At 40.7% G+C, this 13652-nt stretch overlaps 1 protein-coding gene across 1 annotated transcript in view; it reads right to left on the bottom strand.

Moving 5' to 3' along the window:
• TM9SF2 (transmembrane 9 superfamily member 2) overlaps positions 1 to 6555 on the bottom strand; it is a 71316-nt gene extending 64761 nt beyond the window's left edge. The window contains exon 1 of the mRNA XM_049647493.1: positions 6201 to 6555. Coding sequence (XP_049503450.1) covers positions 6201 to 6368 — 168 coding nt within the window. The 5' untranslated portion in view covers positions 6369 to 6555. The remainder of the gene's footprint in view (positions 1 to 6200) is intronic.
• Positions 6556 to 13652: the final 7097 nt, after the last annotated feature.

Here is a 13652-nt window from a genome sequence, read left to right as displayed (position 1 = left end):
TCATAATCAGGGAAATGAAATCAAAACCACAATGAGATATCACCTCACACTTGTTAGAATGGCTAAAATCAAAAAGACAAGAAACAACAAACGATGGCAAGGATGTGGAGGAAAAGGAACACTTGTGCACTGTTGATGGAACAGTGGAAGTGTGGAAAACAGGATGGAGGTCCCTCAAAAAATTAAAAATAGAAATACCATACAATCCAGTAATTCCACTACTGGGCATTTACCTTAAAAACAAAAACAACTGGGGCGCCTGGGTGGCTCAGTCGGTTAAGCGTCCGACTTCAGCTCAGGTCACGATCTCACGGTCCGTGAGTTCAAGCCCCGCGTCGGGCTCTGGGCTGATGGCCCAGAGCCTGGAGCCTACTTCTGATTCTGTGTCTCCCTCTCTCTCTGCTCCTCCCCCGTTCATGCTCTGTCTCTTTCTGTCTCAAAAATAAATAAACGTTAAAAACAAAAACAAAAACATTAATTTGAAAATATATATGCACCCGATGGTTACTGTAGCATTATTTACAATAGCCAAGATATGGACGCAACCTAAGTCCCCATCTATACATGAATGGATAAAGAAAATACGGTGTACACACACACACACACACACACACACACACACACACACAGAATATTACTTAGCCATAAAAAAGAATGAGATCTTGCCATCTGCAATAACATAGACGAACTTAGAGGGTATTATAACTAAGTGAAATAAGTCAGATAAAGAAAGACAAATACTATGACCCAGCAATAGCACTGCTAGGAATTTATCCAAGGGATACAGGAGTACTGATGCACAGGGGCACTTGTACCCCAATGTTTATAGCAGCACTCTCAACAATAGCCAAATTATGGAAAGAGCCTAAATGTCCATCAACTGATGAATGGATAAAGAAATTGTGGTTTATATACACAATGGAATACTACGTGGCAATGAGAAAAAATGAAATATGGCCTTTTGTAGCAACGTGGATGGAACTGGAGAGTGTGATGCTAAGTGAAGTAAGCCATACAGAGAAAGACAGATACCATATGGTTTCACTCTTATGTGGATCCTGAGAAACGTAACAGAAACCCATGGGGGAGGGGAAGGAAAAAAAAAAAAGAGGTTAGAGTGGGAGAGAGCCAAAGCATAAGAGACTGTTAAAAACTGAGAACAAACTGAGGGTTGATGGGGGGTGGGAGGGACGGCAGGGTGGGTGATGGGTATTGAGGAGGGCACCTTTTGGGATGAGCACTGAGTGTTGTATGGAAACCAATTTGACAGTAAATTTCATATATTAAAAAATAAAAAAAATAATAAAATAATAAAAAAAAAAGAAAGACAAATACTGATGATTTTACTCATATATGGAACCTGAAAAATAAAGGAATAAACAACAAAAAAGAAGCAGAAACAGATCCATAAATACAAAGAACAAACTGGTGGTTGCCAGAGGGGAAGGGGATGTAGTGTTAGGCAAAATGGATGGAGTTGCAGGTGCAGGCTTCCAGTTATGGCATGAGATGGAATGAGTACATCACAGGGATGAAAGGTACACCATAGGGAACACAGTCAGTGGTATTGTAATAGTGCTGTATGGTAAGAGTTGTAGACTTGTCTAATTACTATGTTGCACACCCGAAACTAATGTTAACATTGTGTGTCAACTATACTTCAATTTAAAGAACTTATGATTCTTATTGTTTCATTTTTATCAAAAAGTTGTTAAACTAATTAACTTGAACATTCTTTTTTTTTTTTTTTATATACCATGGGGTATATTTGGTGATTTTTCCTTACGGGACAGGAAAGAAAATCTTAATCTTTCATCTAAGAACACAATCCATAAACAGTAAAAAAGTGGCAGATGTTTTGGAGAGTTTAGTTATTCCATCTGATTTCATGTTGACAAGCCAACAATTAATTGGAAGTTAAATGCAGCGTGAACTGCTCACTAATCAGCTATTAGCCATCAGAGAGCCGCTCAGCACACTGAAGACTCAATCTAAAGCTAAATAGGATGCAGCAGCTAACAGAGATGATCCAAACTTTTGCAAAGTAGATTAGAACTGCACATTTTACTCTGTGCAGATCTATTAATTTCTGGTCAGGGCTTTATTCTATTTATGGTAGTCAATACAATGTCCTTTGATTTTAAGAAAGTAAAATGGGTTCCAGAGGACAAGATTACCACAGTTTAAGCCTTTATTACTATGGTTTCAAAAGCTAACAACAAAAGACAAATAAAAGAAAAAAGAGAGAGAAAACTTAATAGCAATGAAAGCAATACAGCATTAAAAATGTTTTCGGGGGGTGCTTGTGTGGCTCGGTCAGCCAAGCGTTCAGTTCAGGTCATGATCTCACAGTTTGTGGGTTTGAGCTCTGCTTCAGGCTCCATGCTGACAGCTCAGAACCTGGAGCCTGCTTTGGATTCTGTGTCTCCCTCCCTCTCTGTCTCTCCCCTGCTTGTGCTCTGTCTCTCTCTCTCTCTCTCTCTCTCTCTCTCTCTCTCAAAAATAAGTAAACGTTAAAAACAATTTACAAAAAAAATGTTTTTGGTACCGGAGTGCCTGGGTGGCTCAGTCAGTTGAGCTTCCGACTTCGGCTCAGGTTATGATCTCACGGTTCGTGGGCTCAAGCCCCACGTCGGGCTCTGTGCTGACAGCTCAGAACCTGGAGCTGCTTCAGATTCTGTGTCTCCTCTCTCTCTCCGCCCCTCCCCCTCTCACACTGTCTCTGTCTCTCTCTCTCTCTCTAAAATAAATAAATGTTAAAAAATTAAAAAAATTAAAAAATAAAAATGTTTCCAGTACCAGGGCACCTGGGTGGCTAAGTCAGTTGAGAATCCGACTCAAATTCAGCCCAGGTCATGATTTCAGGGTTTGTGGGATCAAGCCCCAAAGTCAGGCTTTGAGCTGACAACACGGAGCCTCCCTGGGATTCTCTCTCCCTCTGCCCCTACACTGCTTGTGCTCTCTCTCTCTCTCTCTCGCTCTCTCTCTCTCTCTCTAATAAATATTTAAAAAAATGCTTTCAGTACCATCATATAGTTAATAAAATGATAAATAAAAATGATAAAATATTGTGGAGATCCAGGGAATCATTTAGCTAAAGGCATATAAATCAAACATATCTTTTTTGAAAGAAATCTGGCAATATTAAATAGAGCTATAAAATTGCTTCTTGCCTTTGACCTAGTAATTTTATTTTTGGGAATATGCAAGTAATTCCTGCTAAATATACTCTAGCAAAGTTATTTATAAGGAAAAAAATTGGGACCAATCTCAATGCCCTAAGGCAAGAAATGGTTAAACAAACCACAGCACAGTAATAGAATAAAATACTATATGGTCAATAAAAACCAGAAAGAATGTGTACTATGTTGATATTCAAATGTACATACGTATAATCATAGTAAGTTTAAAAAAAAAAAAAAAAGGAACCCACCAGAACACAGTCACAGTATTTATGATGGCTTATAAAGATCATAAATCAGAAGTTAGAGCATCATAAATAGAATTTTATGTTCACTGGACTCCTATTTCTGTCAGTAAATTGAACATAAAATAATTTTGGGAGAAGAAAATGACCAAATCCTCAGGGTTCTTTTGAATGTCTCTCAATAATGTACATAGTGAGCTGAATGGAGGACACTGTAAATATGACTACACTACAAAAATTACATATGCTAAAGATATACTTGTTTCATCTCTATATTTATAAACATTTTATAATATCACAACTAATAAATATTATGTGTTTTCTCGAACAAATGCAAAATACTTTTCAAGGGAAATATATAATAATCAAATAAGATTATCCCTATTCTACAGATGGAAAAAAATGATAGGAACAGTATCAGTGTCCTACCCAATTCATCTAACTCCTGATTCCCTATTCTAACAGCATCTTCTGAAAATAATTTTTCCCATCCACAACATTTTACTTTTCATTATTTATTTTAAAAATAATTCCTAGGGCACCTGGGTGGCTCAATGGGTTGAGCATCCAACTTCACCTCAGGTCATGATCTCCCGGTTCATGAGTTCGAGCCCCACATCAGGCTCACTGCTGTCAGCCTGTCAGCACAGAGCCCACTTTGGATCTCTGTCCCCTCTCTCTGCTCCTTCCCCACTTGCACTCTCCCCCCACACCCCCCAAAATTCCCTTCAGCTTTTCTGAACAGCGTATACGTGACTGTCCTCCTTAAATATGGACTAGATGAGAAAAAAACTGTAAATACCCTGAATGAAGTAATGAAAATTTGAATTATTTACTGTTTTTCTCCTTTGAGAGGCAACAAGAAGATATACTGAAGTTTACTTCAAATTCTCCATCCCAGTTAGTCAAATTGTAGGAAAAAAAAATGCAAAAGGTACATCTTTCTGCTCTCCAAGAATAGTTTCCTTTGACCAAGGTGTGAGAGCAGCTGGCAACAAAGACGAAATCCAAACGCTTCAGAAAAAAAAAAAAAAAAAATTTTGTTTTGACTTGTTTTATCCCTGTAGCTTTGAAAATTAAAAATCCCAAAGGACTCCCTGAAATTAATCAAAAGTTAACTTAAAAGTAGCCACTTTTAAGTACTAAGGTCCTAAAAGTAGGACCTAAGAAGGTCCTATTGAGAAAACAAAAATCTAAGTGGCAAACCAACTGTAAATTTCAGTCATATTCATTTTCTGAAGTCCATCTCAAATGTCACTTCCTCCCTTAAAGACTCCAATCCACAGATGTTTCGTCATTTGTGTTTTAAAGCACTTTAGACATACATCTTTTGTAACATATCAGATTTCAATAATCTGTTCATAAGCTTATGCCCTTTACTTTGAGGTCCCTAGAAGACAGGGATACATTTTTTGTCTCTAAGGCACTAGGAATACAATATAGGATTGCTGTTAAATTTAAATTTAAAGACCAAACACTAGGTTTTAAAGGTTGGTTACTAAAATATTTAATGGAAAAACCAGTGTGCTTTCAAGACTAGTTCTCTTTTCCACTCGTAAGCACTATATATATTCTTTCAGTCATTACTCCAAAGAGTGAAAGCCTCTTCTTGCACTGCAGGGCATGAAAGTTACAGAATGCAAGTGGTAACTGTCAACTTGAATAAACATTAAAGATCCTTAGACATTTTTAGAGACACAAGATTTTAAAACTGAAACTGTAAAATGCTATGAAAAACTTAATAGCTTATTTAATGCCCTAAAATAAGCTTGAAATTCACAGCTACAGTAAAACTAGTAGTAATAAAATAAACACCAGCTTTTAAAAATAAAATCAAACTTAGCAAATAAACCTATTTATAGACTGTAAAAGTTTGCTGAATGATTATTTGAATTGTTAAAATTATAAATGGTTTTAGAGATCCTCATGCCCCAATGGTGTTAGCAACTTAAAATAATTGTGTTATGTATATATACTGTCATGCTCTATACCGAATAATCTAAAAGCAAGTTACTTATGCCTCTTTCACTACCAGTTAAACTGAAAACCTAGAGTAAACGTCGTAAGAGATCAAAGTTTTCAAGATTTTGCCCTAGGAAGAAAACACCAGTTTCTCCTGTCCTCTGCTTCTGTGAAGTGTTTAAAACAATCTCAGAGAAACTAAATAGTGGAATCTTACAAATTTTTTTATACTAAAAAATGTTTTTTAACTTAAGAGATAGAAATTATCGGTCTCAACCATTACCGCAACTCTTTATTAATGCAGTTGTTACAATTCACAAGTAAGGAATCATCTGCTAAGCGTGAAGTTAAAATATCAAAAGTCTCAGAAAGAAACAAGCTCTCAAAACCAACCAGGAGTTCCAGGAAAGTAGAATAAAACCGGAAGCAATGAAATAAAAAGTAACTGGAAAACCTGGACATAGGGCTGTGAGCGAACACTCATTCGTGGAACGCTTGCTGACCCGCAAGCACCCAACTCACAGGGAGCGCCATACATACATAGTCCCCGTTTCCAGGCAAACGGAATACAGCGGCTCGCGCTACCTGGTTCTCTAGACGGGAGACGAGCCTGAGGCCCACGGAGTCCCGCAGAATCTATCCCCAAAAGGCCGTTCCAGAACCTCCGACCTAGGGCCGGGGCGACCCCAAGCGCTTCTCGGGACACTTGACCCCCTCCCAGCTACGCCCCCTTCCCTCGGAACCCAGCTCCCCGGGTAAGGGTGACCTCCCCTTCGGTCAGAGCACTCAAGGTCCGCCAGGCCTCACCCACCTTGCACTCGTCGCTCTTTTTTTCTTCGTCGCAGAAGTTGACGGGCGCCAGGCCGGGCAGGTAGAAGGCGGCGCCCGGACGCGGGCCTGGGGCCGCCCCCAGCAGCAGCGACAGCAGCAACAGCCTCGACCACCGAGGTGGAGACAACGCCGGCAGCCTCGCGCTCATGACGGCTGTTTCGGGGAAAGGGCAGCCGAACTGAGGGGGTGAAGAGGGAAGGAGGGACGCGGAGGCTCGGAGACGACTACAAGACCGCGGGAGCTGAAGGAGGCCGGGCCCGCGATGGACAGTTCCGGTTGCGCTAGGAAACACCGCGGGTCCCGCAACAGAAACCGAACCGGAGCTCGATAGAGCATGCGCAACGCCGCCTGCACATGCTCAGTGAAAGGGGCCGCAAGCGCCCCGAGGAGTTTCCGGGAGGGATCGTGGAGGAAATCCACTTTCCAGGTTTTCAGGGGGCCGAGTAGGTGGTTGCTTGCTTCCGTGTTCTCGGTCCCATCCTAAATTCCGATTTAGTGCTCTCTTGGGGGTGTCCAGGAGCATCCCACTTGTCGGGCTGGTGCCCCCGGCTAGCTGCCTTAGCTCAATTTCCCATATCTTCAGGTTTCCTCACCACACTGCCCGCGGCATTCCTGTTAAAGACTTGGTGCTTCAGAAAGTACTTGCTAATGGAGGCGGGAAGAAGTTTGGGAGACACCTGGTTGGGAGCAGGCTAAGGAAACAAATGGGGAAAAACTAGCCAGAAAGTCTCAAATAATTATTCAGGTGTTTGCACGGACAGGTTCCAAGTATTGGATGCCATGGGACATTCTTGTGTGGGACAGTGATTACACAGAATGAACAAGATCACTTTAAAGATGAGTGGAAATGAGGGGACAGTGATTACACACAATGAACAAGATCACTTTAAAGATGAGTGGAAATGAGGTGGGGAGAAAAATGGGAGTAGGCGAACAGAAGAAGGTAGTGTTGGCATTTCCTTGCAAAGGAAGACGGGGGCAAAAGTTTAATTAGGAAAGTGAAATAGCAATCTGGTATGACCACCCTAAAGCAAGTTTCTGTCACTTATTGACCTGACACGATATCCGTGTTTGTATATGAACTTCTAAATTTTCGTGTGTTGGGGGTGTGAGTTTTCCTGAGTATTTTTCAAGGAGCAACTTGCTTTTGGTGACATAGTTCAGTTGAGTTTTAGAATACTTTGTGGGGCAACTGGGTGGCTCAATGGGTTGAGTTTCCAACTTTGGTTCAGGTCATGATCTTATGGTTTGTGGGTTCGAGCCCCACCTCAGGCTCCCTGCTGACCGCGCAGAACCTGCTTCCAATCTTCCTTCACTCTCTCTGCCCCTCCCCCGCTTGCTCTCTCTCTCAAAAATAAATAAAACATTAAGAAAAAGAAAAAGAATACTTTGTAAGAGTGCATCAACTTAGACTATATAGCAAGGAATCCAAACCGGTAGTATCTCCAGCTCAAGAATGGGCAAGTTTGTTACATGGGCAATTCAGAAGTGTGGAACCCCTTGCAATTGTATTCAAATTCTTGTGACTGTTGGCACGTTTCCTCCCTGTAAAGTTTACAACTTCATTAAATTTTCAAAGGGATCTACGACTCTACAAAAAAGGCTAAGAAACACTGTTCTGTACTGTGGAGTAACCAGAACAAGGAAAGATAAAATTCTTGTTTGCAAAGGCAGCTTGCACTAAGAACTCCAGGGGGCATACTACTACCTAGTTAATGTGACCTTCAGCAAGTCAATAAAGTCCCAGGTAGTAGAACTGGAAAGCAGGGAGAAAAGAATGTCCATCTTCTTAAGGTTTTTTTGAAAATTAAGTGAAAAAAAAATGTATGTTAAAAGTTGAGCACACTGCTTGGCACAGAAAAATGGCAGCCATTTTTATAACAAAAGCCACGCTAGCAGGGACCTGAACAGTGGCCATTATTCCTCTGCACCCTCTTCCTCCAGCAAATCAATCAACAAATTTGTTGAACATCTACTTTGAGCTAGGGAATGGTGTTTATTATATTCTATACTTGGCATTACGCAGATTTCCAATGTAAGAGGAAACAGATGTTCTCCATTTAGAAAGGAGAGGGAATGGAAAGTAACATATTTATTCACTACCTTTTACTTTTCCTTGACCGTCACTATCTCACTGCCCGTCCCCCTCCCCCACCTTTCTTCTTCCAGTTTTCCCTGTCTCAGGAAATGGTACTGCTGCCCCTTGCTCAAGGAACCAAACCTGGGAGATAACCTAAATGTCTCATTCCCTCACTCTCAACATACAGTCCAAGTTCTGCTTGCTAGGCGCTGAACTAGGCTAAATCCTTTGCATGTCCACAGCCACACCCTAGTCCAAGCCAAAAATCTTAGATCCCCTGGACTACGTACGCAATTTGTGTCTCAGCTTCCACTCTTGTCAAGAGCTAACTTATAAAAATTTTAAATCCCTCAATCCTTCTGCTTAACCCCAGCACTATATGCTTCTTGTCACTATCTGGAATTGACGTGTTTATGTTTACTGTCTCACTCCCCATTTACATGTAAATTCCATGGGAGTTGGGGCTTTGTCTCTACATCCTAGAAGAGCGTGTGGCATGTAAAGGAGACAAGGAGCAAGTAAGTGGAAAATACTACATGACTGGCCGGACAAAAGAAATTTTAAATCTGAATTTGGAATCGCAGGCTTTCAGCGCTGAAATAAACCTCAGATTTTCCAGATGCATTTAACCTTTTGCAGAGCTAAGAAAGGGGAATGAGGGCTGCAGTCAATCGAGGCTGAGGCCGCAGTGGTCCGGGGGTTCAAGGAGGTCCCCAACCTTCTTTCCTCCAAACCGCGCCGCCTCTTTAACCCCCGGAACTCAGCATTACCAAAAACCCGGAGAAGTGGAGCCTTCCTGAATAACTGGCCTCCGGACTCCAGTCGCAAACCTGTCTGACCAGAGCGCGGACGGCGCACGCGCAAGGCCAGCTGGCTGCACCTCACCAACTCCTACCCCGGCGACCCCCTGCCGGCTTCCGCCTCCAGAGTTCAGACACGTCATCCCTCGCGGCCCCGCCCGGTGAAAGGACAGGCGGCGGGGTTCGGCCGCTGGACGAAGCGGACACTTTACTTCCGGATCCGGCCTCTCCCGGAAACGCCTTCCCTGGGGTTCCCTTGGTTACCTGGCTCCGGTGTCTGCGCGGTACCCGGGGCGTGGCTTAGACAGGTCGCCCCACCCCCTCGTCCGGACCACAAAATGGAGTCGCTGCGTTGGGGACTCTGGTTTCGTTGGCTTTGTCAAGCAGAAAGCCTGAGTAGAGATTCCAATTACAAACTAGGAAGAAATAAAGTTTTCCTTCCTCCCTTTGACTGTGATGCTCCCTTTCTCGAAGTACTGATACTTCAGTCTCGGCTGATTTTCTCCTTGCCTCTGAGACATTTGATGACTCCGGTTTAAGGCTCTTAATATCTGGCTTTTTTTTTTCCCCCCACTCCTCTCTGCCAAAGTAATTTAGACAGCCTGTTTTTCTGAGTTTCCCACGGCTTCTATGTATTTACTCGCAAATAAAAGTACAGGGTGCCTAGTTAAACTTTAGCTTCAGATTAACGATGAACAGTTTTTTGTTTTTTGTGGGTTTTTTTGTGCATGCACATCCCAAATATTCCTTGGGACATGCATGCATTTTATCTGACGGCTGCACGGCTATGTCAAATTGCAGCAAGGACAGCCTGTATTCTGCTAATTGTATGCCTGTAAGTGAATGGGCTTTCAGGATTTTCTAGAAGATAAAAATCACCTCATTGTCCTTCAATTTCTGATATAAAACTGTGATAGGCCAAGGGACAAAAAGTGAATCATCCATGGTCGTCTTCCCCAAGCTAAATACTGCAACTTGGAAATAAAACTGCCCCTGAACAATAGGCTATAAAGGTAAGTGACAGTAGTTCAGAGCTAAGGTATCAAAGATCTTAAGATGAAAGAATGGTTCCCAGGACAAGACTTGATTTATAAGCTAAAATAGGAGTTGAAACGTTAGAAGAGAGATTATTCAGCCAGCAGAACCTGGGAGAATGAAAGTCACAGAGGCAAACACCACCCAAGCATAACTTTGGGAAGACAATAATGGCCTGGCCCAAATATTCCACATCTGCAACATGGGTAGTGGTTTGTCTCTGTGATACAGAGTAACATACTCTAACCATATAGCCAAGTCTACTTACTCTGAATTTATGCCCTGCAACCAACTTTCTGCTTACATTGTAGCTCCACGTGTAGTTTGCTTAGGAGAGAGAATGTTTGCTGGATTCAAGTAGTTGTTCTTCTGTGGGATTACTGTTGTGTTCTTTTAACAACTTAATTGAAGTATTATTTACATACCATGCGATTCACTCAGTTTAAGTGTACAATTCGATGATCTTTAGCAAATTTACTGAGTTATGCCATCATTACCATAATACAGATTTAGACCATCTCCCCAACAAGATGACCTTTGACATTTAATCCCCTTTTCCACACACAGCCCTAGGCAACCACAAATCTACTTTCTGCCTCTATATTTGTCTTTTCTGTCCCCTCTGGAATTACATAAATTAATAATTTTTATTTATCCATCCACTTCTGTGTCTGTGGCTAATGTAAATTTACCCCAGAGATAGGTATATTTTTAGTGTTCTGACAAGTTACTTGTCTGAGGCTGCTAGATTGTCCTGGACTCACCAAAGTTAATGCCCTCCATCAAAAGGCCACCAGGAACATACCAGTGGTTTGGTTCATTACTAGTCACATTTATTATTTAATACAGGGAGGAAGGATGTGTATCATGGGAAATCTTGGGACATCTCAGTAAGGTATTAGAAAGGGACTCATTATAGGATTGGAGCTTGTGTTGGATGATTTGGAGGAATGTTTAAAGAAGTGGAGCTTTGCTCTGGATCGGATGCTGCCAGGAAGCCAGGCTAAATCTTAAGACTGGATATCTTAATGAACCTTATCTAGAAGGATGACAGACTAGACTGAGGCTAAAGCTGTAATTGGTAAAGAAACAGCAGTCACTATTCTTAGCCAGAGTAGGGGGAATATTTGGTCATTTTGTGGTTTGGCCAATATTCAGGTTTTGGCTGTTCTTTAGACATAATTACAGAGGGGTTGTGTTTTGTCTTGATCAAGTTCACAGTGCCCTTGTCTGATGTTCATGTTCTCACCAAGGCCAAATTCTCATGTCCAGGGATGTTTTTCCCACCAAAATAATGCCATCCACTTGTCTGGATAACAACCAACTCTTCACTCCTCTGTATCACTGGATATACTAGCCTTTTTCTTGAGATTTCTGCAAAAATATTAGACACTGGGTAAACTCCAATACTAAAACTCAGATTGTGGTCATTTTTATGGATTTTAAAATGGTTCACCCTTCATCTTATAAGTGAGGCAATGAACAACAATTTTAGTATTCTTTATTTATTTGCTTTCTTTCAGGACCCTGCAGCTTCCAAATGCAGTTTATCAACATTTGCTGTGCATATAACCAACAAAGGGTTCCTACCCAGAATATAAGAATTCTTAAAAATCAATTTTTTTTCAAAGACAACTCAGTAGAAAAATGGACAAGAGACAGAACATCACAAGAGTAAATCATCAGTGGTCAACATAAATGAAAACATGTTCAACTTCGTTACTTACAAGGAAATTGCAAATTAAAACTTCATTGAGAGGGGTGCCTGGGTACCTCAGTCAGTTAAGCATCCCATTCTTGATTTTGGCTCAGTTCATGATCTCACACTTGTGAGACTGAGCCCCACATTGGGTTCTATGCTGGGTGTGGAGCCTGCTTGAGATTCTCTCTCCTTCTCCCTCTGCCCCTCCCCTGCTTGTGTGCTCTCTCTCTCTCTAAAAAAAGAAAACAAAAAACAAAAAACCTTCAATGATTCAATGAGATACAGCTACACAGCAGAAGAGCTAAGATTTAAGAGACTGACAAGATCAAGTGTTGGCAAGGATGTGGAACAACTGGAAGGCACATACACTGCCAGTGGGAGTATGAAGTGATGGGAAATTGTTTGGCACACATATTCTGTAGCCCAGAAATGTCACTTCTAGAACCAAATGCGTATTTACATTCACCAAAAGATGTGTTCACCAAAACAGAGCTCTAATGTTTATCTACAGTAATATGGATAAATATAGTAGAGTTCTGCCATAGAATACCACACAACAATGGAAACAAATTACTATAAAACACAACAACATGCATTAATGTCACAAATACAATATTAAGTTAAAGAAAGAGAAAGAACACCGGCAGGATTCCATTTACATAAAGTTCAAAAACAGACAAAAGTAATCTATGATGTTAGAGGTCAGGATTGTGGTTACCTTTTGGAAGCTATAAAGAGGTGGTGATTAGGAGGGCATGTGGTAGGGACTGCCACAGTGCTGGTAATGTTCTGTACCTTGATCTGAGTGGTAGTTACCTGGGTGCAGTGACTTTGTAATGATTCATAGAGCTGTACACATATGATCTGTGTACTTTTTAATATGTATGCTGTAATTTCAAAAAAGCTTATTAAAATATTTATCATTATTGTGAAAAAGTTGGTAATCATTGAAGTTGGGTGTTGGGTACAGAGGTTGATTATACCATTTTCTCCACTTTTGTGCATTTGAAATTTTCCACAATAAAAAGTTTAAATACATATATATACATACACACATGTTTGTGTGTATGTATATGTATATGTGCATGTATATTTATGTATGTATATTTTTATATGTTTATTTATAAATGTTTGAGTTTCACCCTGACCTGCCAGTCTATTCAAAAATGAACGTTATTTCCCAGAGACCACGGCAACATGAATAGAGCCATGTGGTTCCTTTATAATGTGTTAGATTTGGAAATTACCATATAAAGAGAAAGTTTGTGTGCTTAGATGGTACTAGCCAACAAAAACAATGTATCTAATGTGTAAAACAATCTGACTGAACCTTTTCATATATATTATTAAATATATATTATTTTATTATAAATAATAAAGCATATTATTTTTATATTATAGAATAGATATAAATATATGGAAGAGAACACAGACAATATGACAGAGCCACTTATCACAGGCCAAATCATATTAAAATGAATTTAGGCTAGGATGACACATTTTTTATTTCATAGGAATATTTTGAATATACTAGAAATACATGAGATTTGAATGTCATTCATGAATTGTTTGAGAAAAATGAATACATATTTTTTTTAATTTGAGAGAGAGAGAGAGGTGGGGAGAGGGTCAGATGGAGAGAGATTGAGAATCTCAAGCAGACTCCACAATCAGTATGGAATCCGATGTGGGGCTTGATCCCACAACCCTGGTATCATGACCTGAGCCTAATCAAGAGTCGGATGCTCAACCAAGTGAGCCACCCACCCCAAAATGAATACATCTTTCTATACATTTTGCTTTGGACTTCTGGCT

Source organism: Panthera uncia, assembly GCF_023721935.1.
Source record: "Panthera uncia isolate 11264 chromosome A1 unlocalized genomic scaffold, Puncia_PCG_1.0 HiC_scaffold_16, whole genome shotgun sequence".
In the NCBI taxonomy this organism is placed as follows: Eukaryota; Metazoa; Chordata; class Mammalia; order Carnivora; family Felidae; genus Panthera; species Panthera uncia.
Note: the sequence above shows the minus strand (reverse complement) of the source record. Positions and strands in the feature narration are given on the sequence as shown.